This window comes from Manis pentadactyla, chromosome 7 (genome assembly GCF_030020395.1).
Source record: "Manis pentadactyla isolate mManPen7 chromosome 7, mManPen7.hap1, whole genome shotgun sequence".
Classification (NCBI taxonomy): domain Eukaryota; kingdom Metazoa; phylum Chordata; class Mammalia; order Pholidota; family Manidae; genus Manis; species Manis pentadactyla.
In genome coordinates, this window is record NC_080025.1 from 64,072,613 (window position 1) to 64,097,322 (window position 24,710).

Here is a 24,710-nt window from a genome sequence, read left to right on the forward strand (position 1 = left end):
TGTAATGGCATTGAATATTTGATCATTTTTCTTTTTCAGAAAGGAAATAGCAATATATATAGATAAAAATAATTTTTATTCACATATGTGTGCTAGGTTTTGTTTCAGTCTGACCAACTTAAAAAATATAAATGTCTTTCAAATGATCACTTTGCTTGTGTGTCTCATACATTATTCTTTATCTGAAAGGAATAAAATTTAGAGGGTCACTACTGACTCTGTGAAGTACATAAGGTCTTTTTATTTCCTTTTTCTTTCATGTGCCTGTTTCCTAACAGTGTGACAAATGTGGTTTAGAACAAAAATTTTGCTATTACTAATGAAAAATGTGTTGGCATCAGCAGTGCTGTTAGTAGCAGAATGTCACAAAGTACTCATTTTCCTCTGAATTTGATGGAGTGTTGGTTGTGGAACAAGTTGCAATAAACAGAATAATGGAATGGTTGAAGTTATAGCTGAATGGAATTTTGCTTTAATTTACTGAAAAGATACACATTAATAAGCAGCCAGTTGATTATTCACAAAACAGTTGTTAGACATCAATTATTTTTCTACCTTTCACTATAAGCTAATCAAGATCTTAGGCACAATACAGATTAATGGAAAAACACACTTTACACAATTAATAGTAACAAACAATTTGAACATGGTGGGAAAAAAAAGGAGAAAAGACCTAGCTATTTTTGTATAACCCTAAAAATGTTTAGAGATGTTTCAATAATTTTATTTTCACAAAACTTGACTAAAATAGTGTGTGTATTATGATTATCAAATTATCATACACTACTGAGCTTGAGCACAAAATGAACTATGATTTTTAATAGGATTTTATTATCTGTTTTATTAAAGCAGTTGGTAATCTAAATTTATTATGTCTGCAACATTTGGGTAGAAAAACATGATGTAAGTGTGCCCCCCTGTGGCTACAGACTAGTTTGTAAAGAATGTCAGAAAAGGCCTAAGTGGTAAGAGGACGTTAACTGATTATATTATCTAGTGAATGTTTCTCTGCCCCCACGAGGGTTCTCTCTATTTTCAAAGCTACCCTAAGCCAGAGGAGCCACCGTTTTGCCTACAGTCCCTACAAATGTTTTTTTAGTAGCCATACATGTTAAACAACACACCACCTCTGATTCTGAAGTGGTATAACACAGTAAAAACACATAAATCTACAAAAAAGACTTATTTTTCTGTATGTACATAGTGTTTAAGTCAAACCTGAGTGATTCTCTGCAATTATTTAAAAATATATTTTGTGATTAAATAGGATAATAGATCAAGCAAGAAATTTTGTAATAGAACAGACCGATTGGCCTGAAACTGTAGTTTGTCCACTTGTATGATGTACACAAAGACTGTTACTTGTTTATAAATTTTGTTAATGTATAGGATATTGGATATCTATAATGTGTATTGTAAATTCCACAGGATTTGAAACCCCTTTTCCATAAAGCTTCTTTGTAGACTTACCAGCTTTTATATTTTGGCTCAAAGGTATATCCAGTTACTAGTCTTCATTTAACTCTGGTCACTAGTCCAAGATGCAGAGCTTCGTATATTGACCAGTTCATGCTGCTGGGAGAACTTTGCAAGAACTAGTTGTTAATGGCCCCATTAGATGTAAGCCTCCACCAGGTCTCTGAGGTAGAACAGCATGTGTACGATTGGACACATCTTACAAATGGATGCGTTGGGAGTATTACAAACTGAGACAAGCAGGATTTGGAAACATTCGGAGTCAGGAAGTGAAAACTCACAGAAAAATATCAGTGTAATCATATTGAACTCTGAATGACAAACTAGGACTGCTTCTTAGAGACACTATAAAAGCAAGAACACCAACTGTCCATTTAAAATTAAGGTTGAATTTTCAATTGAAACAAGTGTTTCATTTCTAACTAACGTTAACATTGCTGGTCTCAGTGTGAGTGTCTTTCAGCTAATGAATAGCTTTCCACATTTTCCACTTTGTCACTTTCTTTGTTAGCCCAAAATATTGTGTGCATCTACTCCCACCTTTTTTTTGTTAAAAATTTCAAAAGTAAAATCAGAAAGAGACCCAATTTTAAGGAGTGCAATGATTTAAAAAAGTAATGCAAACATCTATTTTATTTTTCGCTATTAAAATTTTTTGTCTTAATTAAAATTCATTGTTTAGCATAGCAAGTATCGTTGATTGTAAAAAAGATTTTAAATTTCAGTCATAAGATTGGAAGGAATTTAACAGCTTTTTTAAAAGAAAAAATCAAAACTGACTCCTCTAATTTTTGTTTGATCACTTAACTTATTCAAAGTCTCAGAGAATAATATTTCATAAATAAATATTGATATCTGTCAATTGTTTTTGCACAGATTGAAGTGAGTTATGTGTTTTTCAAAAACAAATTGAATCATTTCTGACCCCACCCTTTCCACCTATGTTATCTAAAAGAGGAACCCCTCAAAGCAAGTCAGTTAAAATCTAATAACAGTTATATTTTTTAATATGTCTTACTCCTTTCTGGAAAATTCTCTTCATACTGATGAAGAAAACAGGTTAAAATAGAATGGGAGGGGGAAAAAAAAAGCCAAAGCAATGAGTGAAAATTTTAGCATTTGTAATCTTAATTTACAATCTCATAGCATTGACTATCTCTTAGCAAAACACTGGGCTGTTGTTACATAGATATTGGTTCTTAATCAGAAAATATCAAATACCTAAACTGAATATTTCCTCATTTTTTTTGTCTGTGGTATCAGAGACTCCTTAATAATCTGTATGCTGCAGTTCAAATTACTTTTTCTTACTGTGGCTTTTTTTATTAAACTGTATTTGTTGACAACTTCTTTGTATTTTTGAAAATAGGGCCAGAGAGACTCTAGTCAAGGTTACTTAACTCCATTAGCGATCATTGTTATGTGTTTAGAATGGAAATGTATTACAGAACAATGAAGTAGTGGCACTGAGATGCTGAGAGCTACCTAAATTCTGAACTAGATTGGCAGATTGCTTCATTTATATTTCCTTTATCTCATCTAATTTATAAAAACCTAATTAGTTCTCTTTTCAGAGTGGTTATAAATCTTATGCACTGACCTACTATTCTGACCTGTCACCTTCTACAAGTATAGAGGGTAAATAATATTGAGACATGTTTAAAAAGTATATGTTGTTAAAGAGCACACTTTTAAAAAAGTCATTCTTTTCTGTTTGTAAATAATATGATTTCATTTTTAAGGCACCAAGTTATCTTTTAAAAAGTGGTCCTCACCATTGGCATGCTATATGACATTTAGAATAGACCATACAGTACTAAAAGAGAGACTCCATGTTTCTCTTCTAAAAAACTCCTTAATTACATGTTTTTACTTCCAACTTCTTATTCATAAAATCAAAATATACTAGTGCTGAGACATAGAGTTATTTTTCTCTCTTGCAGTCTAGAATTGTTGTTCCAAAACCATTAATTATAATAATGTTCCATGCCACTCTAGAATAAAATGTGAGAAATGTCTATCGAGGGCTTTTATTCAGCCTGAACAGCTTTACACTATGTACTCGACCAAACATGGTCCTGTTTTCAACTAGGTTGTTGCAAAAGGATATATTATTGGAATCCTCAATTCTAAGGGTAAATTCAACATTAATGATTTTTTCTCAAGGGAAAAAAATGTAGCAGAAAAAATTGTATTTCTTTTGCATATATAATTTCCCATCAACAGGTACATGTATAATATACATTTCATTTGCAACTGACTAAATAGGATTAACTGATCAATAAAATACCAAATATGTCATCTCTGAATAGTTTCTACATATAGGCACAGTTACATTCTCAGCAAAAATGAATGCCTCTCAAAATCTGGCCAATGGAAATAATATGGAATATCTTGCATTTTTCATTGTCTATGATTAAAAATAGGCACAATGCAGAGATGCAGTTCAAAGTAAATTCAGTGTCACTGAACATTATCAAAATATACCAGTTTCCAAGACATGAGGACATCAAAGATAACCCCATCCTCATTGTCCCATAGAAATGAAATCTTATCCAAATAAAGGTGGCAGTACATTAAAATTTTTGTGAAAAAAAGTTTGCCTTGTAACACATTATATTTCTGGATAAGTTTATATCTATTTAAACTAAACATGTCACACAGCACCTTTCCTTTTAATCTTGAAAAACCTACATGAGCAAGAGTGGAAGAAAAAAGGATTGATTAGAAAAGCCCACAGTCTTTCAGATTCTCTTTGATTATTATATCTGTAACTGCATCAAACACGAACTTGACATTTTGGGTATCTGTAGCACAGGTCATGTGAGAATAAATTTCCTTATCTTCTTTTCTTAAATTCAGGTCTAGAAACTGATTCTTGATGTAGTTCCCTGCATCTTCAAATGTATTTGGCCCTTGTTAAAAAAAGAAAAAGAACACATTAATTACTTTTTAAAAAGAATAAACTTAAAATTTTAGTGAGTTTTAAGAGTTTACTTTTGCTGTAATTTGGTATACTCAGTATAGAAAAGTAAAAATGGCAATGATCAGGAATTTATACATCGACTTTGTGCTAAAAACTATCCTTACTCCAACAAATGACTCAGGTGGCTAAAATAGAACCTTTGCATCAAAAAACTCATAATACAGTAGAAATACTAACATATTTATACAACAAAGTGAGTAATGAAGTCCATGTATATATCTAAGGATTTGTGTGTGGATGTATACATAAGTGCATGTGTTTTAATATAAGTTAAAAGAAAACAAAGTATAGATGAGTAAACTACAGAATAAGGTGGTATTGAGCTGGACCTTGAGGGGTAGGTAAAAGAGAGAAGAAAAATAGTATGCGTGAAAGCCAGAAAGTGAGAGTGGAAATAGCATGTACCCTGAGGGTAGGGTTGAAAAGCAACCCTTTAGAGAATGTGCACTTTAGAGAATCTGGTCAGATGAGTGTGACAGATTTTTGTCAAGGAATGATCAGAAGATAGAATAGATGATCTGAGCCAAATCATGGACTATGTCCCTAACTAAACAAACTGGCTGCGATGAGATACGTTAAGATTATAAAGAGCTGTTCTTGACTAGTTTCAATAGAGCTAACTGAAGAGCTAATGAAGGCTGTACTTGGGAAAGTTAAGCCTCGTAGTAGGAAACATAGAATGAGGAAAGGCAGAAATAAAATAGTAAGGCTAATAAATACAAGACAACTAAAGTGACCTGTTGATTGGCTTTGTAGCAGAATGGTTTAGTGGGGACCTAACAGGTAGGGCAGTAGCATAAAGATTTTCCTAGGAGATAAGATTTTGTTCCCCCACTTTATATATCTAGGAGAGAAATTCTGTGAGGGACAATCTTTAAAACTATGTTAACACTGCTAAAATCCAAAATACTGACAACACCAAGTGTTACCAAAGATGTGGATCCCCTGGAACTCATATTCATTGCTGCTTGGAATGCAAAAACTTTGCAAGTCAGTTTGGCAGTTTCTTATGAAACTAAATATAGTCTGACCATACAACTGAGCAGTTGCACTTCTACACAAAAACTTACATGCACGCAAAAACCTGCATGTGGATGATTATAGCAGCTTTATTCATAATTGCCAAAAACTGGAAGCAACCAAGATATCCTTCAATAGGTGAAAGGATATAGAAACTGGTTTGCTTATGAAATGGAATATTATTCATCAATAAAAATAAATGAACTATCAATGCATAAGAAGACACAGAGTAAATTTAAATGCATATTCACTTAAAATTGAAAAGTGAAAGAAGTCAATCAGACAATACCATATACTGTATGATTCCAGTGACAGGACATTCTGGAAAGGGTAAAACTATAACTACAGTAAAAAGATCAAAAGACCTTGAATAACCAAACCAATCCTGAGAAGGAAGAACAAAGCTGGGGGGATTATGCTCCCTGACTTCAAGCTCTACTACAAAGCTCCAATAATCAAAACAGTTTGGTACACTGGCACAAGAACACACCCATAGATCAATGGAACAGAATAAAGAGCCCAGATATAAACCCATATATGCTAAATTAATATATGATAAAAGAACCATGAATATAGAATGGGGAAAAGACAGCCTCTTCAGCAACTGGCGTTGGGGAAACTGGCCAGCTACATGTAAGAAAATGAAGCTGATTATTGTCCAACTCCATACACAAAAGTAAACTTGAAATGGATCAGAGACCTGAATGTAAGTCATGAAACCATAAAACTCTTAGAAGAAAACATCAGCAAAAATCTCTTGAATGTAAGCATGAGCAATTTTTTTTCCTGGACAAAGGAAACAAATCAGAAATGGACAAGTGGGACTACATCAAACTAAAAAGCTTCTGTATGACAAAGGACATCATCAGCAGAACAAAAAGTCATCCTACAGTATGGGAGAATATATTTGTAAAAGACTCATCTGATAAAGGCTTAACATCCAAAATATATAAAGAACTCACACACCTCAATACCCAAAAATCAAATAACCTGATTAAAAAATGGGTGGAAGACCTGAATAGACACTTCTCCAAAGAAGAAATATGGATGGGCAGCAGGCACAGGAAAAGATGCTTCACATCACTAATCATTAGGGAAATGCAAATCAAAAAACCACAATGAGGTATCACCTCACACAAGTTAGGATGGTCAACATCCAAAAGACAGAAAACAACAAATGCTGGAGAGGATGTGAAGTAGGAACCCTCCTACACTGTTGGTGTGAATGTAGATTGGTGCAACTGTTGTGGAAAGCAGTATGGAGCTTTCTCAGAAAGCTAAAAATAGAAATACCATTTGACCCGGGAGTTCCACTCCTAGGAATTTATCTGAAGAAAACAAAATCACTGATTTGAAAAGATGCATGCATCCCTATGTTTATCGCTTGCACTATTGCAGTGGTCAAGATACAGAAGCAATCTAAGTGTCCATCAGTAGATGAATGGATAAAGAAGATGTGGTATATATACACAATGGAATGTTATTCAGACATAGAAGAAAAGAAATTCTGCCATTTACAACAACATAGATGGATCTAGGGGGCATTCTTGGTGAAATAAGCCAGGCAGAGAAAGACAAATACCATATGATTTCACTTATTTGTGGAATATAAAAACAAAGCAAAACAGAAGGAACAAAATAGCAGCAGACTCACAGACAATGAGAAGTGACTGATGGTTACCAAGGGGTTAGGGCAGGTGCCGGAGGGAGGGGCATATAGGAGCACAATACTTTGCAATCACAATGTAAGTTTATGACGGGGACTGTTGAACCACTGTGATGTACATTTGAAACCAATGTAAGGTTGTAATTAGTGATATTTTAATTAATTAAATAGATAGGTAGATAAACAAACAAACAAACAAATAAGTAAATAAATAAAAAGTTCAGTGGTTACCAGGGCTTGGCAGGGAGGGAAGAGATGTACATAGGTGGAACACAGGTGATTTTTATGTCAGTGAAACTATTTTGCATGATAGTGTGATGATTTATACACACCATGCATTTGGTCAAAGCTGTAGAACTGTACAACACAAAAGACTAACCCTAATGTAAACTATGGACTTTAGGTAATGATGTATCAATATCCATTCATCAATTGCAACAAATGTACCACATCCATGCAATATGTTAATAATAGGAGAAACTGGGAGCTGACTGGAGAGGGAGTATATGGGAATTCAGTATTTTCTGTTCATTTTTTTCTATAAACTAAAACCTGCTCTAAGAATAAACTAAGTGGAAACATACAGCCTTTAATTATGAGTGTATATTTAATGTGTATTATTCAATATAGAATGATTGTATTAATCACATGATAAATGTGAACTGTAATTAATATTTATAAGTATAGGAGAAAGATATAAACACTAATTATGGATTAGCACAAATAGCTATTTTGACAGAATGCCATGCTCCTATTAACATCTGGGCTACCCACATAACTGTTGGAATTGGGCTTGTAACTGTGTTTAAATCATAAATATTTCTACTTTATATAATTTCATAAACAACAGGGAATATAAGTATTTACAAAAGAAAAATTGTCTCCAAAGGTAAAACAGCCCTTCTTCAGAAGCTAACATTTACAGTCACTGGCTAACAGGAGCAGCATTAAAACTCGGAACCTGGAAAACTGGAAAAAGAGAAGATGTCACTGCTATCAAATGCAATCAAGCTGTCCGTCCAGGAACTTAATTCAAACTTTGAGATGCTACTGAGATCTAATACAGTATTACAAGGTTTCACTAGGAAATATATTTTAAAAATGACAGTTAAGAAGAAAATTACATTCCTAGTATAGTACTTAAAATAACAGTTTCCAATGTGGTTTAATATATAGAGTAGCAACCCTGGTCTATCTAACTACTTCCAATTTATTCATTAGAGCTTTGCCTTAATGTTGACTGTGTAGAGAGGTTTTTCTCTTGATTTGTAAGATTCTTTCCAATTTGGATCATACACACGACTCAAAAAATTACCATAGGCCTCAACCTCATAAATATTACATGTCAAGATCTACATGGGAAAATACATGGCTATACAGGAATTTAGTACTGTGGAATTAAAGAAAATAATCTTACCAGAGTACTCTGGAAAGCAGATACTAAGATGCACTTTGGTTATTTTTTCTTGGAAGAGATCTTTTTTATTGAGAAATAGGACAATAGAGGTGGTTGCAAAATACTTGTGATTACAGATACTGTTGAACAGGAGAAGGCTTTCATGCATTCTGTTCTGTTAGGTATAAAAGATGAGAATGTAGGGTTATTATTTGCAAATATTAATTGGGGCATTATTAACAAGGATTTGGAAATAGCACCTATTTTTGGCAGGCCTTTGTCAGGTTAGGAAATGTGATTGTAATGTTGGCAAGCCCAAACACTTGTTTTTCACCCTGGCCTTATTTTTGGTTAGACTTACCACCTGTTCATCTTCCACTAAGACCATGTCATAGGCACTGAGTGCAGCACAAAATATAATGCACGTGACTCCTTCAAAGCAGTGAATCCATTTCTTTCTCTCAGATCTCTGTCCACCTACGTCAAACATTCTTCAAAGAAATAAAAAATAACCGAGTAACAAATCTTACAGATATCCTCCAAAACTTACATTAAGGTTAACTTTTAGAGTGATAAGTGGATGCTCTCATGTCTTTAGAATGTATTCTTCTGATTTTATTGATTATAAAATAAGTCTTATTTGGCCAACTGCAGCTCAAGGACTATTGAAAAAGAGGAAGGTCATTTTTTTGTTTCCTTCTATATTTATGCAGACCATATTGAAATAATTCACATACTATCTTTGAGCAACTGGGAGATCTAAAGCAGTTTAGAGTTTTAGCAAGAAATTTCTAAGCTTTCATATATTTTGATCAAAGTTTGTACATAGTGGTAAATTAAGAGAACCTACAAGAAGATTGGAAGTTACTATAGTTCTGATACTAGGATTCTTGCCTGTTCTCTTAGCTCCTCTGACATTTATTTGTTTATTCCTTCAGTTATTGCCCTTTGTCCACTAGTACTCTGTGAACTGGACACTGTGCCAGGCCTGCTGATGCAAAGATTAAAAGATATGATCACTGTTTTCAAAGAAGTTATGATCTTGTAGAGAGACAAATACAATGTTGTAATATGTAATAGATATTCTAACATGCAAGCTTAAATGTAAGTCCAGAGGAAGATTTAAGCAAGCCTGAGGGATCATGAAACTTACTTAGAGATGTTTGAAAATCTGGCTCGCCCTCTGTTTTTATATTTTGGTAAAAGGTACCACTGTGGTCATAGCAATTTACATAGCATAGTAAAGAGAACTAGGAGTTATTCTTAATACCTCCTTTCCCTTATCCAACTTACAGTACACGTGAACAATGCAGTTTCTAAATCATCCACTTCTTTCCAATGCTTCTCCTTTTGTACAGGCGACCAATATTTCTCACCAGGGCCACTGAAAAAATTTTGCAGTTTTGCAAAGGCTTCATTTCCCTCGGAATCAAGCACAAACTGGTTTTATGTCCACTGAGGTTCTAGCTATTTCAGTTGCTGCTTACCTTTCCAAGTTCCACTTCCCTTCTTTTAATACAGTCCAATCACAAGGCAGTCTTTCAGTTCCCTTAATATAAACGTAACTTTTTGCTGCTTCATGATTTTTGCCCTCTCTCTCTCTTTTCATTGTGACATGATTCCTTTCTTCCTCAACTTAGAAGTCTTGTCTCCTTCAGAAAGAAGCCTCTTGACTGTTCCATGTCAATTGTATCTCTCTCCATCCTCCATTTATTTCTATAACATCACTTTCTTTATGTTCTTTATAGTAATTATCATAATCAATAAACTTTTAAAAACATGTTTATTACCTATTATTTCCCTAATACAATAGTGGCCTCACGAGGGCAGGGGCTTATCTATATTAGTGCCGACTACATTCCCAATGCCAGGCACTGTGCCTGACACATGATAGGCATACAATAAATATTTGCTCAATATATGAATATATTCCATGTTAATGCGATGGAGGGGGTACTTTTACATAAGTGCATGTGCAAGTCATCAAGGAGTGAGAGAATGTGGCATGTTTGGGGTAAGCAAGTGATTATTATCTTGGGGATCATGAAGATTAAGGTAGGAACACTGAAATATATGGGCTGATAATTATTCACTTATTCAACAAATATTTATTGATCATGCCAAGCATAGAGGTCCAGCCTCAAGAATCTTCTAATCTGGTGATGGTGGTGGTGGTGTGTGGTGTGTTTGTGAATAGATTTAGGATATCCATATATGATAGGGAATGTAGGAGGTGGATTATAATTTGAAATGGAGTAGTTGAAAGCTGCAGAAGATGATACTTGTGTAAAAAACTAAGGAGATGAGGTATCAAACCAGTGGATGTCTACGGTAAAATGTTCCAGGTAGAGGCAACAGAGGAAACAGCAAGAGCAATGGATTTAAACAGCAGGACTAAGCCTGAGGTGTTAGGCCAGAAATGGATTTACTGGGTCTTTTATCTTACATGAGATTAGATTTTATATTGCCGTCAATGGGGGACTGTGGCAGGTTTTTGGGTAAGGGATTAAGATTTTTTGTTTGTTTATTGTTATGATTTCAAAGGCAATAACTATAATTGGGGTAATAAATGTCAATTGGCTGATGTGTTGACAATCGAAAGTACAATATATTATACTGATTCATGTGTGAACTAATAATAGAATCAATACATAGAAACTAAAATTCCTCAAATACAGCTAACCTTTGAACAACATAGGGTTAGGGGCACCCCTCCATGCCCTTTAGTCAACAATCTGCATATAACTTTTGACTCCCCGAAAACTTTCCTAATAGTTAGTTGACCTTACAGATAGTTAGTAGCCTAATAGTTAGTAGCCTTACAGATAACAACAGTCTATTGACACATATTTTGTATGTTATATATGTTACATACTGTATTCTTACAATAAAGTAAGTTAGCAAAAGTAAATTATTTTCAAATTATTGCAAATCTCTGAAAGCTTTTCCAATATATTTATTGAAAAAAAAATTATGTGTAAGTAGACCCAGGCCATTCAAATCTGTGTTGTTCAAGGTTCAACTGTATATATATGCACTAATGCAAAAATCACTTCATTCAGTAGTAGATTGAAAGAGAAGATGCTCACAATATTCAAGATAATGTTTAAGTCTTCCATAGTTATGTGGCTTGGAAATTTAAATTCAGTGTCAATAAAGACATTTACATGTGCTGCAATTACCAGACTCTCTGTAGTTTCAGGCTTACAATATAGTTAATGGAGGAAGAGGACAGAGTTTTGATTTTAAAGTTATATTAATGTGAAAATTAGCCAACAAACTTAACTTTTAAAACTTGAAAGTCATCAGTTGACATTCTTATGGAACCAAGGATAATAAATTTGCATTTCACCTTTAAATTTTTAGTCAAATGTTTTCTTAATTCATAAAAGTGATCTTAGTTTTTTTTCAGACTTTGAAAATAGAGTTTTATCTATTGCTTTATTGAAATAAACTGTAAAATGTGGGAAACATGGAAATAGTTCTATCATAATTTTTATTTTCTCCAAAAATTCCCACATCAATGATTGTAATGTCTCAATCTTAATTGGTCATGTGTACTAAGAGTTTACTATTTGCCAGGCATGTAAGCATTATAATAATTTACTCACTTAAACCTCACTATTAACCTAAGGAGTAGGTAGAGTTATTACTGCTGTATTTCAGATGGACCCTTTAAACACCTTGTCCCAGGCTTATTAATTCAACTAATATTTGTTGAGGCTGCTATGTACCAGGTGCCGTGGCAGGTTCTGTGAACATGATAGTTATGCTGTGAAAGCTGAGCTCTGTTGTGAAGCTCGTTGAGTGTAAGTCTATCCACTTAGACCAGAGGTCCCAACTAGTATACAGTGTCTGCCATTAGCTGTCAGTGTCTCACCAAGTGGACTAGAATTATCTTTCTAGTTGAACTGATCATTCTTCCCCAAGTCAAGCAGTTCTCCATGTCGTCAGTAGGTCACTGGGCAAAAATTTAAAACTATTTCCCAGGTGTTTTGTTCCATTCTTTTAATGGAGTGAGTATAGATTATCTAGATTGTAGGTGTTGTACATATTCAATGTTTAATCACATATGAACATATGATGGATCATTTATTGGCAAATATGATATTGTAATTAAACAAAGATGCATTAATTTGTGGATTTCAGTGAGTTGAGGAGAGGGTCTACATCACTAGGTTGAAACTCTTCATAGGCTTTTCAAATGAAAACCATGCCTTTTGTCCCCACCCACTAGATTTTAACATGTAAGAACCTCCGTAATTCTTATTTCACCTTCTGCTCTAACTTCCTCCTCGGAGTTTGCTTCCATAGTGGGCATCTATAATGGAGAGTTAACCAGTCATGAAACCAGCATAAATGTCACTGAAATTAATGAAATGTTTGTGTTGAGAGGGCCCAAAGTTCAATTTCCACTGTAGGAATGGCTGTAGGAACCAAATTCCAGAACACCTTATTAGTTTTCTTCCATTAAACAGGACTTGGGTTAGTCCTGTTAACATGAGCTTCTTTTCTCTGCTTTTATGGTCAACTACCTATCTCCATCCATTCTGAGTGACAACTTCTTCCTTTAATCACATTTATATTTTCAGTCTGATTTATTCAAATCATGCAAATCTGAGAATATCCTTAAGGTGACTTTGTGTAATTGTCCTTAAGGTGACTTTGTATACTTGCTCAGACTCCCTGCATAGTGACCAAATAAAATACTTTACCTCAGAGAGAATAATTTCATTTTTCTATGTTAATGGTTTTTAAATCAAAAAAAATTTTTTTGCAGGGTGTCCCTAATCCCTAATAGTGAAAAACAGTAGTAAGAATGAATTATCAAGATATGGGAATATAAACTCCCCAGAAGAGGGAAAAAGGAAATTTCATATACTTCCTACTTATTTCTTTTCTACAACATAATGATCTCAGATGGCTTTCCCCAGAAGTGGAATATCTAAAAAATCTTTGAGGTGAAAATCAGAGTGAAAGTAAACCCAGCAACCTCATTGGCTATCTCACAAATTTTTCTGATGATTCAGCTTATTTGCAGCCTACGATTGATATTAACACAGATGTGAAAGATACAGCTGTTATCTTCAATAATTTATACAATCAATGAGTATAATCTAATATAGCCCTTAGCTCAATGTTCTTTCAACATATCATGCAGCCTCCAATAAACATGTTTTAATAGGCTTAGCTCTCCTAAGGTAGGGAGGACAAAGATTACTCAGTCTTAGGGTTTTATTCATATTGATAAAGTGGCTTTTAAAAGTCTATCTTGGATTGCATGCTAAGAATCTCATTTTATGACTCATTTGATAAACATTTTATTTTTTGCTGATTGACATTAGAGACATCGGTTCAAGGAGCATTAAACTTTTCTCTAATGTCATTTGCTATTACTGAACTGAAGGGTTCATTAGTAAATCAGACCAGTGGCTGGAGGTTTACATATATATTGATTCTTCTATTATATTAGCTCTAAGAAAAGTTATTTTGTTTTGCCCCTGTTGTAGTAATTTCTTTTTCATATGTCTATTTTCACTTTTAGCACTTCATCTAAAGATTAATTTGGGGCTTATTTTAGAGGAGTAAAGCATTATAATCAATTGAGAAAATTTGGAGATTCTCAAAGTGCAGCATTTGTTAATTATATTTTTCACTGAAGAATATATACATACACACACTCCATCACGGCCATTTTGTGGAAAAACAAAAATAACAAATCAGAGCAAAACACATATATTTGCTGACTAAACATTTGGTTTGGTCAAATCTACATGGGCATTCGATGAGGTGAGCGGGCATGTAGGTAACCACAGCCTTAATGATATTGAATGGAATTTGTAGTCCTCATTCTGGATAAAGGAGGGTTCTTATATTTAACAGAAAAGTTTTTAAGTGCCTGAAGTATATGTAGCTAAACATTGACAGGCCAGGCTTTTAAATGACAGCTGAACATTGGTTATTTGTCAAACTGACCATGGCATTAATGTAGGGCAAGTCATTAGAGTTTTATGGCTTTATATTAAGCAGCTGATTGAGCAGCTGAATTTTATAGTCTGTTTTAAATAGTTGGGAAAGCTGTTGTGTTTTATGGGCTTATGTCAAACAGTTGTTTACATATTTGACCACACAAGATTATTCACACATCATATCAGAATAAATTACTATGAAATAATCTGCCCTTTATAGTGCTTGGAAAATCATTACATAACCAAAGATAGCTAAAAATCAATAACGCTACTGCAGCTAATTTATTTGTTAGATGTCTTCGCTCACCTTATAAGCAAGATGACTTAAAATATCACAATTTCTGACATCCATCTATTTGACCATAGAACAGTTCATATGTAATCTGAGTTGGAATTTATTTTAAACTATTCTGTTGAATAGGTTTTACTCAAGATACCTGACTGTATCAGAATTGGTATAACTACTTAAGATGGCTCCATGTAACAGTGCCAACAGGTGGATCTGTGTTGTCACCATATCAAATGGTCTAACCAACTCTTTCCTTTGTCCACAGTTCTGGAAATAGATCAGGGTTGATACTTGCAGACACAAAACATATGGACAGAGGTTATTCTAAATGCCTTAGCTGCTCGTGATTAAAAAACAGAATCAAAAGGACTTACAACCATATGGGAGCCACGGTCTTAAACTCCCATAATTGTTAATATAATTACATACTTTCTATTAAAGCGTCTGCATGTGTGTGGAACTTAAAATGTCCCCTAGACAATATCTCATCATTGAATAATATAGTTCATAAAGTCATGAAAGTAAATTCTATTACTAGATAAATTAGACATCATCTTAGGTTTCTTCTTACTTTGGTAATATTAACCATGAACATACCTGAAACAAATATATAGTTACATATATATAAATTATTGATCTGTGAGATCTAATAGAAAATAACAGCTACGTTGAGATTGTGGCTGTTGGTGGACAACCAGACTCACTCTTAAGTTAAGGTGACTTATACACCTTCACAGAAATGAACACAGTGTACCTGATTTAATTTCAAATTCAGGATTTTATAATTTATTTTATATCATAGATCTGCTCAACCATTGTTAAAAATAGCTATGTTATCTTTACAAAATCTAAAGCTCTACATTGTGATAGTTGCCAACCTCTTTTCCTTGTCTATCATATAGTTTTCTGTCTTTTCAATCTGTTTTTTAATCGTGGAGCAGTTAAGGAGAAAGTGATTTTTCTATCATTGCTTGATAAATTCTTTTAAGTCTGTAAATTCTTTGTCCTGAGGAATTATAAAAAATGGCCCACATTTACACTGCATTTTAAATTTACACAGTACTTCAATATCTGTAAAGATAATTAATTTTATCATTTTGACTGTTGGAGTTCTGGTTTGGTAAGAAAATTTCCATTAAATTAGGTGATACATGAAGATAATACAGTACATTGGCAGAGGGAATTTTTCATTTTGATGTTCCTGTTTAAAATTCAAGCATTTCCCTATTTAATATGTAAATTAATTCTTTAGTTTTATATAGTCATAGGATGATTTATGCTATGTGAATACAAATCAATGCTAATGTAATGTGTTTTAATTCTGGGCACTTACTGAAATGAAGTTGTACATTATTTTTTATACTTTCTATTTTGAAATACAGAATTTTATACTACAAAAGCCTGTGCACTTTCAGATATTCACTTAAAAAAATGACTTAACTGGGGGAATTTATTAAGAGATTAATATATCTCAGTTGCTGTGACTAAGCTTAAAAATGTATTTAAGTGATTTTAAATAGTTCCTTAAGAAAAAGGTATAGTTGCATTTTCTATGTTATGCAGTAGAATTGCATTTTTTCAATACCTGTTTTTAAAGAAACTTCCTACATTTGAGTGAGTAGCTAGTATTCTCTATTCTCTTCCATATAGAAGATGCCTTTAATAACACACCCCCAGAGCCAGAGGGAAACCAAAACCTATTATTAAAAAAACAAAAGGCCTCAAAACCTGTTTTAGTAGATGGCAAAGAGGTAGTAGCTGAATAGTACAGAAAATGTGTCAAAATAAGGTGTCATGGGGCTTCACAATTCAATTCACAAACACCTTACATTTTAGCATTGATAGTGTAATAGAGAATCAGCAAGGCATTTCTCATTTCTTTGTAAAGGCCAACAATATACTAAATACACCTTATATGACTGAAGGCAATGCTTCATACAATTAACCACAGGTCTATAAAAGGACAGGAAATAATGATGTACCAATAGGGATTGGGAAGTCTAATTTGAAGAGGCCTATTATGAAGGAAACATTATCTTTAAAATAATATTTTACTTTTTTAAAAATTGCAAATTCTATATTCTACTTGGAATGTAATTTTAAAAAGTTTACGAGTATTTATATTACTTGGTATTGAGTGAAACAGTTGTTCCAGGGAATGAACATGATTTTCTGAGGTTTTACATGTTCATTGGCAATTCTCGTGTATCCTGGTTTAAGAGGCACAGACCTGTCAAGTACCATAGAGCCCTCTACCTCAGAGATGTCTCCCCAATGGGCTGTCATTTTATTACCCCTTCTCTCCTCTCTCTGAAGGGAATTATGATTGGCTAACAACATTGGAAGAAGCACGTACTATACCGAAAAAGAATGGTTTCCATTCCAGATTACCTAATAGCCCATCAGTGATATGCAATGTAAAAACTTCAGTCTTTGAAGTTAGAAAGATGGGCATTCTACTCATGTTTCTATATGATGTAGAAATCATGTATGATGTATGGGTCTTAGGGAAATCTCTCACTTCATTTTAGCCTCCATTTCTTTACTCTGTCCTACATGCCCAGTTCATCATGTTACAGGGAGGGTGTAAAGATAGTGTACATAGAATGCTTGGCATAGTCGGGTATTCATCCAGCAAGAATTAACTTTATGCTTACTCTGCTGGGTGCTCTGGTAATCACAGGAGACAAAGTACTGTATCAGACATGGCCTCTGGCCTCGTGCAGCTCAGAGCATATAAGGCAGAGGCAGAAATGAAAGAGCAAACTAATAAACAAGGCAATTTCATATATTGGAAGGTTTCAACAAAAGACAGTAGTGTGATTTATCAGTGGTACAGTGGTGCGGGCTCATCTTGGCATGGTTAGTGGGAGCTTTTGGTTTCTTCTCAACTCTGCACTTAGCGGCACCACAGTGGCAGGCTAAAAGTGGCCACTGTCAAGATACTGACACCAGTGAAGCCACAGATACGGCTCCTCTCCCCCAGCCCCAGAGAGCCAGCTCTTCTGTGTTCATCAGCACACTGCCAGGTGTAGTAGCGACAGGGATATGCAGGGATGGTTAATGAGATGGTCAAGTTTCCATGAGGAGATAGCATTTGATTTGGGAACTCAGTAATAAGAAGTTAAGCCAGTCCTTGCAGAGATCCAGGGTCAGAGTGTTTCAGGCAAAGAGAACAGTGAGTTCAAACAAAGACCCTAAGGCTTGGAATGTTCAAGGAATAGATACATAAAAAAGATCATCTAATTGTGACTCTTTCTGAGAAGATAGTAAATTGGTTGGTGGTGCAGAGAAGGACCAGGATTGTGAGTCTGTAGGTGTTCAGTATGTGACAGCAAAACTGGCTTATGATCCAGACAATCTAAGATCCAGAAAAATGTTGTTATCTCATGTAAAATTGCTAACAACCAGCTGTAACTCTTTGCCAGGACTTGACTTCACTTCATCTTTATTTGGAACCTAGGATTGGAACCTTCGTAGGACCAGCCTCAAGGCTGACACTCAGCTTCTTGTGTGTGTTTCAGTGAGGAATTTGGAGAGGTGGAAAGGAGAGTAAAGGAGAAAGGGGAGTGTGCCAGAAATGCTTTCACAGGCTTAGGAGGGACAGAGGGTCCGAGTAGCTGGACTTGGGCTCCCAAAGAAAAACTCCGGAACTGGATGAGAGATCAGCAGTCTGGGGAAAATAATTGCCAATGAGGAACTGTAGTACAGTGATGACAGGACAGAAGACAAATTTGGCTTACGTTTGCCAAGAGTGGATGTCAATCCCAGTCTTTTCAGTCCCTTTTTCCTGGCTTGATCTTTGCCTCATTTTTGGAAAATTAACTATTTGTGGACCTGAAATTCAGGTATAAATCTTAAAGAGCTTTCTTCCATATCAATTTGAAAATGCCCTGTCCATCTATGTAATAGCTGTTCTAATTCTAATATTATGTATCACCAATTTTAATACTTAAAACATTTTAAGGCTTTTATCCCACTGAAATAAATTTTTCCTCACAAATGGATCCCCATAACTCAGGTCACCATTTGTCCACTTTTTCTGCTTTTTGAGAATATTCCCATTATTGCATACATGAATGACTTATAGTTCCATTGTTTTTTTTTTAACTGCTAAATGGTACAGCTTGAACTTAGTTTTAATGCTTTAATAGTCTGTCTCATTCACCTCCATAAGGAGAGGTGCTTATGTGTCAAGAAACATTTTCTAACATTATGGTATGATTTCCATTTGTTGGTATAGGAAATGAGTAATTTTGCAATAGAATTTCTAGGAAGCTTTGGTATTGCAACAGCAATAAAAATAATGGACTTATTTTCATACTTGAATAAGCTTATAAAATCTGTGGCACCAGATTTTTAAATGGAAATAATATTTAAATAAATGTTACTTAAATATACTTCCTGTGTTTTTCAAAGCAGAATATCAGTTTGAAGGATGAGAAAAACAAAATCTAACTCCTACCTGCTCAAGATAGAAGCATTTTTCTTGGTGGGATGGTTGATACTCAGGGTGAGGGTTTGGGTGCCAGATACATGAGATCAGTAAGGAGCCTGGCACTCAGAGCGAGCCAGCCCTAGTGAGCACGCCCTAAAGGTTCACTGCACTTAAATGTGGGGGCAGACCCTTCCCCCATAAACCAGTATTCAACCTGATGCATATTTCTGTTGACAGAAAAGACATTTGGTCATACCTGAAGTACAAGTCTTTAAAGGAGAATTGAGTTTCAATGATTCCAGTTGTTTTCACTCGAGAATGTAGAACATCCTGCTCATTTGGGACATATCCAGGGGCTGTTATTCTGTCTACATCGTTAAGGTAGCTAATAAAAAAGAAAAATCCAGCATATGTATTTTTAACTTTGCATTTTATGATACCAGGATTCAGAACAAATGAATTTTTAGTTTAGGGTCCATTAAACTTATTTAACTCCAGACTGTTGCTTTTCATACTCTGCTCATCAGAATTTTAGGATCTGAATGGCTGGGATAGTGAGTGAGGGACACAGCTGACCCGTGGGGGCCTCTTACAGAGGCAGCTAGGTCAGTGCTGCCTTAGGCTGTATTTTCTGAGGCGTATGTGATAGATTTGCTGGTATATGGATAGGCCATTGAGAGAAAAATTCTCCTAAAGGTTCTGGAGAATCCAAAAAAAAAGCTACCTTATTATGTTAGTCACTTGACTATTCTCAAGATGCTGTAGTTTGAATTTAGACACTCAATTTTAAGAGAGTGATTGCTTAGGACTCTGAACCATTTTTGTTAACTGCCATCCAGTTAACTCAATAAAGGAAAATCTTTTGACTTGCTTGCTGGCTAATGCTAGAACTGACTCATGAAATTGCTGACCCATCCCTGAGCAGCAATCCTGGAGAAAGAATTTAAGTTCAGCCAAAATTTATACATTATATCCACTCCTACCTCCTCTTCTCTTCCAGGGCATCAGAGTGTCCTTAGACTCTTCTCTGGAGGCCTTATTTAAAATCCCTACAGTTACTCAGTTGAATACTGTTCTCTTTTTGCCCACAAGATCAAGGTAGTGAGGAGCAGGAATAAGATGGATTAAGCTGTGTGCTCTTTAAGTCTGTTGGATTAGAGGAGAGAATCTGTTCTTTGCTCCCTCCTTGAAACCAGATAATGTATTCAGGTTAAAAGTATTTTATTTCTTTAGAAACAGTTGAAAAATCACTGTTCTAGACTTTTGAAATACCAAGTCTTTAGTAGTTTAGCAATATGGCTAGCTCTGTGAAAATGTTACATTAGAGATTATAATAGCCTGGTAAACTTTTTATGACCAAATTGGCCACTATATTGAATCAAGTTTAGGTATTGCTTAAATAGAAAGATTGTGATAGCTATACATGTGTCCAGACAGAATATGAGAGGTAGAATCCAGCTGAACATTAGTTATGATCCAAAAGTTGAATTTTTCAGGGCCTAAAGAGCTGTAATAGCTTAGCATCTACAATAATGCCTTAAGAAAACAACAAAAAAATGATCATTTAATCTTTTTTTAATAAGTAAATTAAAGAGCAATATAGAGCATTTATTCTTGGAGGATCTTCCTGCTTTTAAGCTGAAACAAACTAAGAATGGGCAAGTAACCCAAAGGTATTTTGGCCAATGAAAAATAGACAGTTATCCTGCAGAAACACATATATGTGTAATGTGAAAATGCATCGTCATGTCTTATTCTAATAAAGTTTAGCTTTACTTAAAGAGACACAAAGCAAGATAGAAATATGTCAGAAGAAAGCATTGGGAGATTTTTCTAGTTTGTTTATCCATTTTCTATTTTGGGAAGCACGTTCCTTTGTGAATTCCCTACTGACTCGGTCTGCATGTGTGGTTAGGTATCTTGACAGTTGGTTCATGTAGGGGCAAAAAAAAAAAACATACCTGCCAACACAGAGATTAAATTCATTTTAATAACAGCTCAGTGAATACTTTGGTAAAGACAGATTTTAATGTACTTTCATTTGCATGTTTCAATGATTTCAAGCAAAACAAAAGCATTACCAGAGTGACACATTTGCATTTGAAATGCTTGCTTTAGTAAACAAACACAGGATTTGGGTGCTCGAGTGTGTGGTCTAAAACTTAATATAGCTCAACTGCTTTAAAAAACATCTGATTCTTTTTCTAATCATGTAAAAATAGTTTTTTTTTCTAGTAAAGTCTATGTTAAATATTAAAGCATATGGAATTTAAATAGCATAGTGGATGGCCTCAATCACTACACCATGAAGTAGTAAGTAAAATCTTCACCATTCTTGCCACGTCATGCCCTTTTCTCTTTTATTTGCTAGTACCGATGGGAAGGGGCTGCTGTGTGCTCAACAATGTGCCAGTCCTTTACTCTGAGTAAGACTCACCTTTTTGTTAGCCTAAACTCGAAGTGGATAGGGGACCACTCTGGTATTATATTTAATTTTAATATGTGAATGTAATTCAGTACTTGAAAAAAAATTTTTTTTGAAGAAAGCAGTGGCCATTCAACTATTTTTGCAAGCTTTTACTTACTATATATATTTAAGGACCTCTAAGGGCATAAAAGAGTTAGCATTTCGATTTTTTCATTTTATATGAAACCTTAGACAGATATGGGGGGTGAAGATCAACTTTCCTGTTGTTATTCTGCCATCCTGTAAATGAATCAGTAGTTAAAAACCAAAGAAAAAAGCTAAAACTAAAAATGAGAAAGTCTAGAAAATACAATAAATATCATTTCATCTGCCCATTTTGACTATACAATGAATAAATATTGATGCTAAAGATCAAAGTATTTGGTAAGCATAATGATAAAGTTTATGTAAGCAGAGTGACACATGTATATAATTGCAAGTGATACCTAATGTGTAATCACAATCGTCTAATCAGTAATAAGCATCTAATACTAAGTATATTAATTACAGCTATCTATCATCTGTCTCTCCATCTCTCCCTCCTTCCCTAGAACTTTGCTTAGCAACATTTTATGGAAATATTTCACAATTCAGTTTCTTATTAACTGTGACTGCCTTTATTAATGATTCATATAGAAAATCAATGTTTTCTATCCTAGAGGGAGCCCTCTTAGTATTAAAATGTGGCTAGGCACTGGGACAATTATAAAAAAAATTATTCAAGTTTATGTAGTCACATGATGATTTCCATTCTCTGCTTTATCAGAGAGATGAGAGCAGGACTTTCCTCCAAGGGCAATGTGTCCATTAGGATTGGAAATGAAAGTGAATGAGTAATCCTAGAAGACTGTTGCTGTTAGCTTTCCCTAAAATTTGTATGTTTTTTTTTCTCTCCATAATCCTTCTGCCATCACGATTTATTTATTTTAATTAATTAATTAATTTAATTAAAGTATTATTGATATACACTCTTATGGTTTCACATGACAAAACAATGTGGTTACTACATTCACCCCTGTTATCATGTCCCCTCCCACACCCCATTGCAGTCACTGCCCATCAGTGTAGCAAGATGCCACAGAGTCACTCACTATTTGCCTTCTCTGTGCTACACTGTCTTCCCCATGATCCCCCCACACCATGTATGCCACTCATAACACCCCTCAATCCCCTTCTCCCTCCCTCCCTACTTGCCCTCCCCCACTCATTGGTCTGTCCTGAAATAATCCTTCATTTGCTTCATTTTTACACTGTGTTTTTTTCTTAAAGTACTACTGAAGTATAGCATGTTCTGCTGGGAGTTCATCAAAGGATTGTATTTATTCTGTTTCATACAACTGTATGCAGAGACAAAAATATAGAATAATTCAGTTATATTTACATACATGTGCATACATGCACACAGGCATATAACCGTAAGATAGGTTAAAACCACTTACTAAAGTGGAAATTTAAAATCATTTTGGTAATGAAACTATAAATAGTGTCATAACCTCTTAATTTCCTTGAGGCTGATGATTGCTAATTGGTTATTATCTGTGAAAATTACATAATCTTTCTTGAGTCTCAAAAAGAATCCCACAATATGCAATTGTTTTGGAAATCAATATATTACTTTCTTCTAGAATTCTCTATCATGCTCATCAAACCAGTGAAACCAAAGCATATGTCATTACAGAATTATTTTAGGTGATTTCAGTAATTAAAGAGAGAGGAAATGAATAGCTTCAAATCTCAGTGTACATGTCACCAGTCTGTGTTATGTTGAGCACAGTACACAATGATTAATTCTTTGTAATTGGGAGAAAATACTTGCAACATACAGATCTTCTCAGGCAAATAGTTTCAAAATTAGTTCTTTAAATTCTCCCCTGCCTATATTTTTACATCTCTTTTATGTTATCTTGATATTTTTTATTTCTCCTCAATTACTTTTGTTTAAGTATAATAAAATGTAAAGCCATTTCCTTTCCCCATTTGTGATTACACATGCAGAAAATGCAGAATTATAATTCTTAATTTTAAATGTTTCAACTATAACTCCTGTCAAGTGCATTTACTTACTAAGCTGCTGAGTCACTGAGGTGATACTCTGATGCCCTTTCAAAGCAGGCCTGGGTTCCTGGATCACTCCATAGCCGTTTGATTACCTCAGCTAGTTCGGGGGTCATGCTGCCATCTTCCAGGGCATTTGCCATCGCAGAAAGCTGCTGTTGGTCTTCCTATATATGGTGTTTTTGTGAAAATGATAAAGATGTGGTATTTGGAATGACAAATCCTCTTTTTTTAAAGTAGAGTATTTCAATTTGATGATTTTTATCATATTCCTTTAAGTAATAATTCTACTTAACATTTATTCAATATAAAGGTTAATAGAACTGCTGTTCTTGATCATGGCTGGCTGATGTTCAAAAAGAGTTATCCATTGTGAAAGTTATGAAATATTATACACTCAAAATAAGATATTTTGTCATATATTACTAACTTCTGAATATAATGTTAAAAGTGATAACAGTACTTCAGTGTAAGTTCATTGAGCTCTCAGAGTGTCAAAGTGCTAGGGTAAAAGGGTAATGAATCTGACCTAATCTGTACTTTGTTTTCCCTTGATTATGGCCCTGTATTATCCAGGAAATAAATACCAAGTAAGAAAAAGTGGAAGATAAAACTTCAAAGTATTTAAAAAAAAAATTGTAATGTAATATTCTTTGCCATCACATACCTTTTGTTGTCATATAAATAAGCAATGGTAAACATTTTGAATCACAGACAGTTTTTGAGCATTTCTGTAGGTGGTGTTAATTGCATGCCTTTGGGGCAAACGAATAGGGCAGAGGTGAGATTTCATTAAGAAAAGAAGGAAAAGAACATAAAGAAGGCAAGCATTGCTTTAGTCCTGATAGGATATTTGGAGGTGACAAAGGCAGGAAGAAATAATGGTTCATTGAGTAAATAATGTATTCCATGGTTTATTTAAACTAAAATCAAAATTGCTTTATGACG

General features: G+C 34.4%; 1 protein-coding gene across 1 annotated transcript in view; it reads right to left on the bottom strand.

Moving 5' to 3' along the window:
- Positions 1–4,002: 4,002 nt before the first annotated feature.
- The window catches only part of GNAT3 (G protein subunit alpha transducin 3), a 46,227-nt gene continuing 25,519 nt past the window's right edge, over positions 4,003–24,710 (bottom strand). The window contains exons 4-8 of the mRNA XM_036897989.2: positions 23,772–23,929; positions 19,497–19,625; positions 8,906–9,035; positions 8,566–8,719; positions 4,003–4,391 (exon numbers count right to left, since the gene is read on the bottom strand). Of these exons, the coding sequence (XP_036753884.2) occupies positions 4,201–4,391; positions 8,566–8,719; positions 8,906–9,035; positions 19,497–19,625; positions 23,772–23,929 (762 nt within the window). The 3' untranslated portion in view covers positions 4,003–4,200. The remainder of the gene's footprint in view (positions 4,392–8,565; positions 8,720–8,905; positions 9,036–19,496; positions 19,626–23,771; positions 23,930–24,710) is intronic.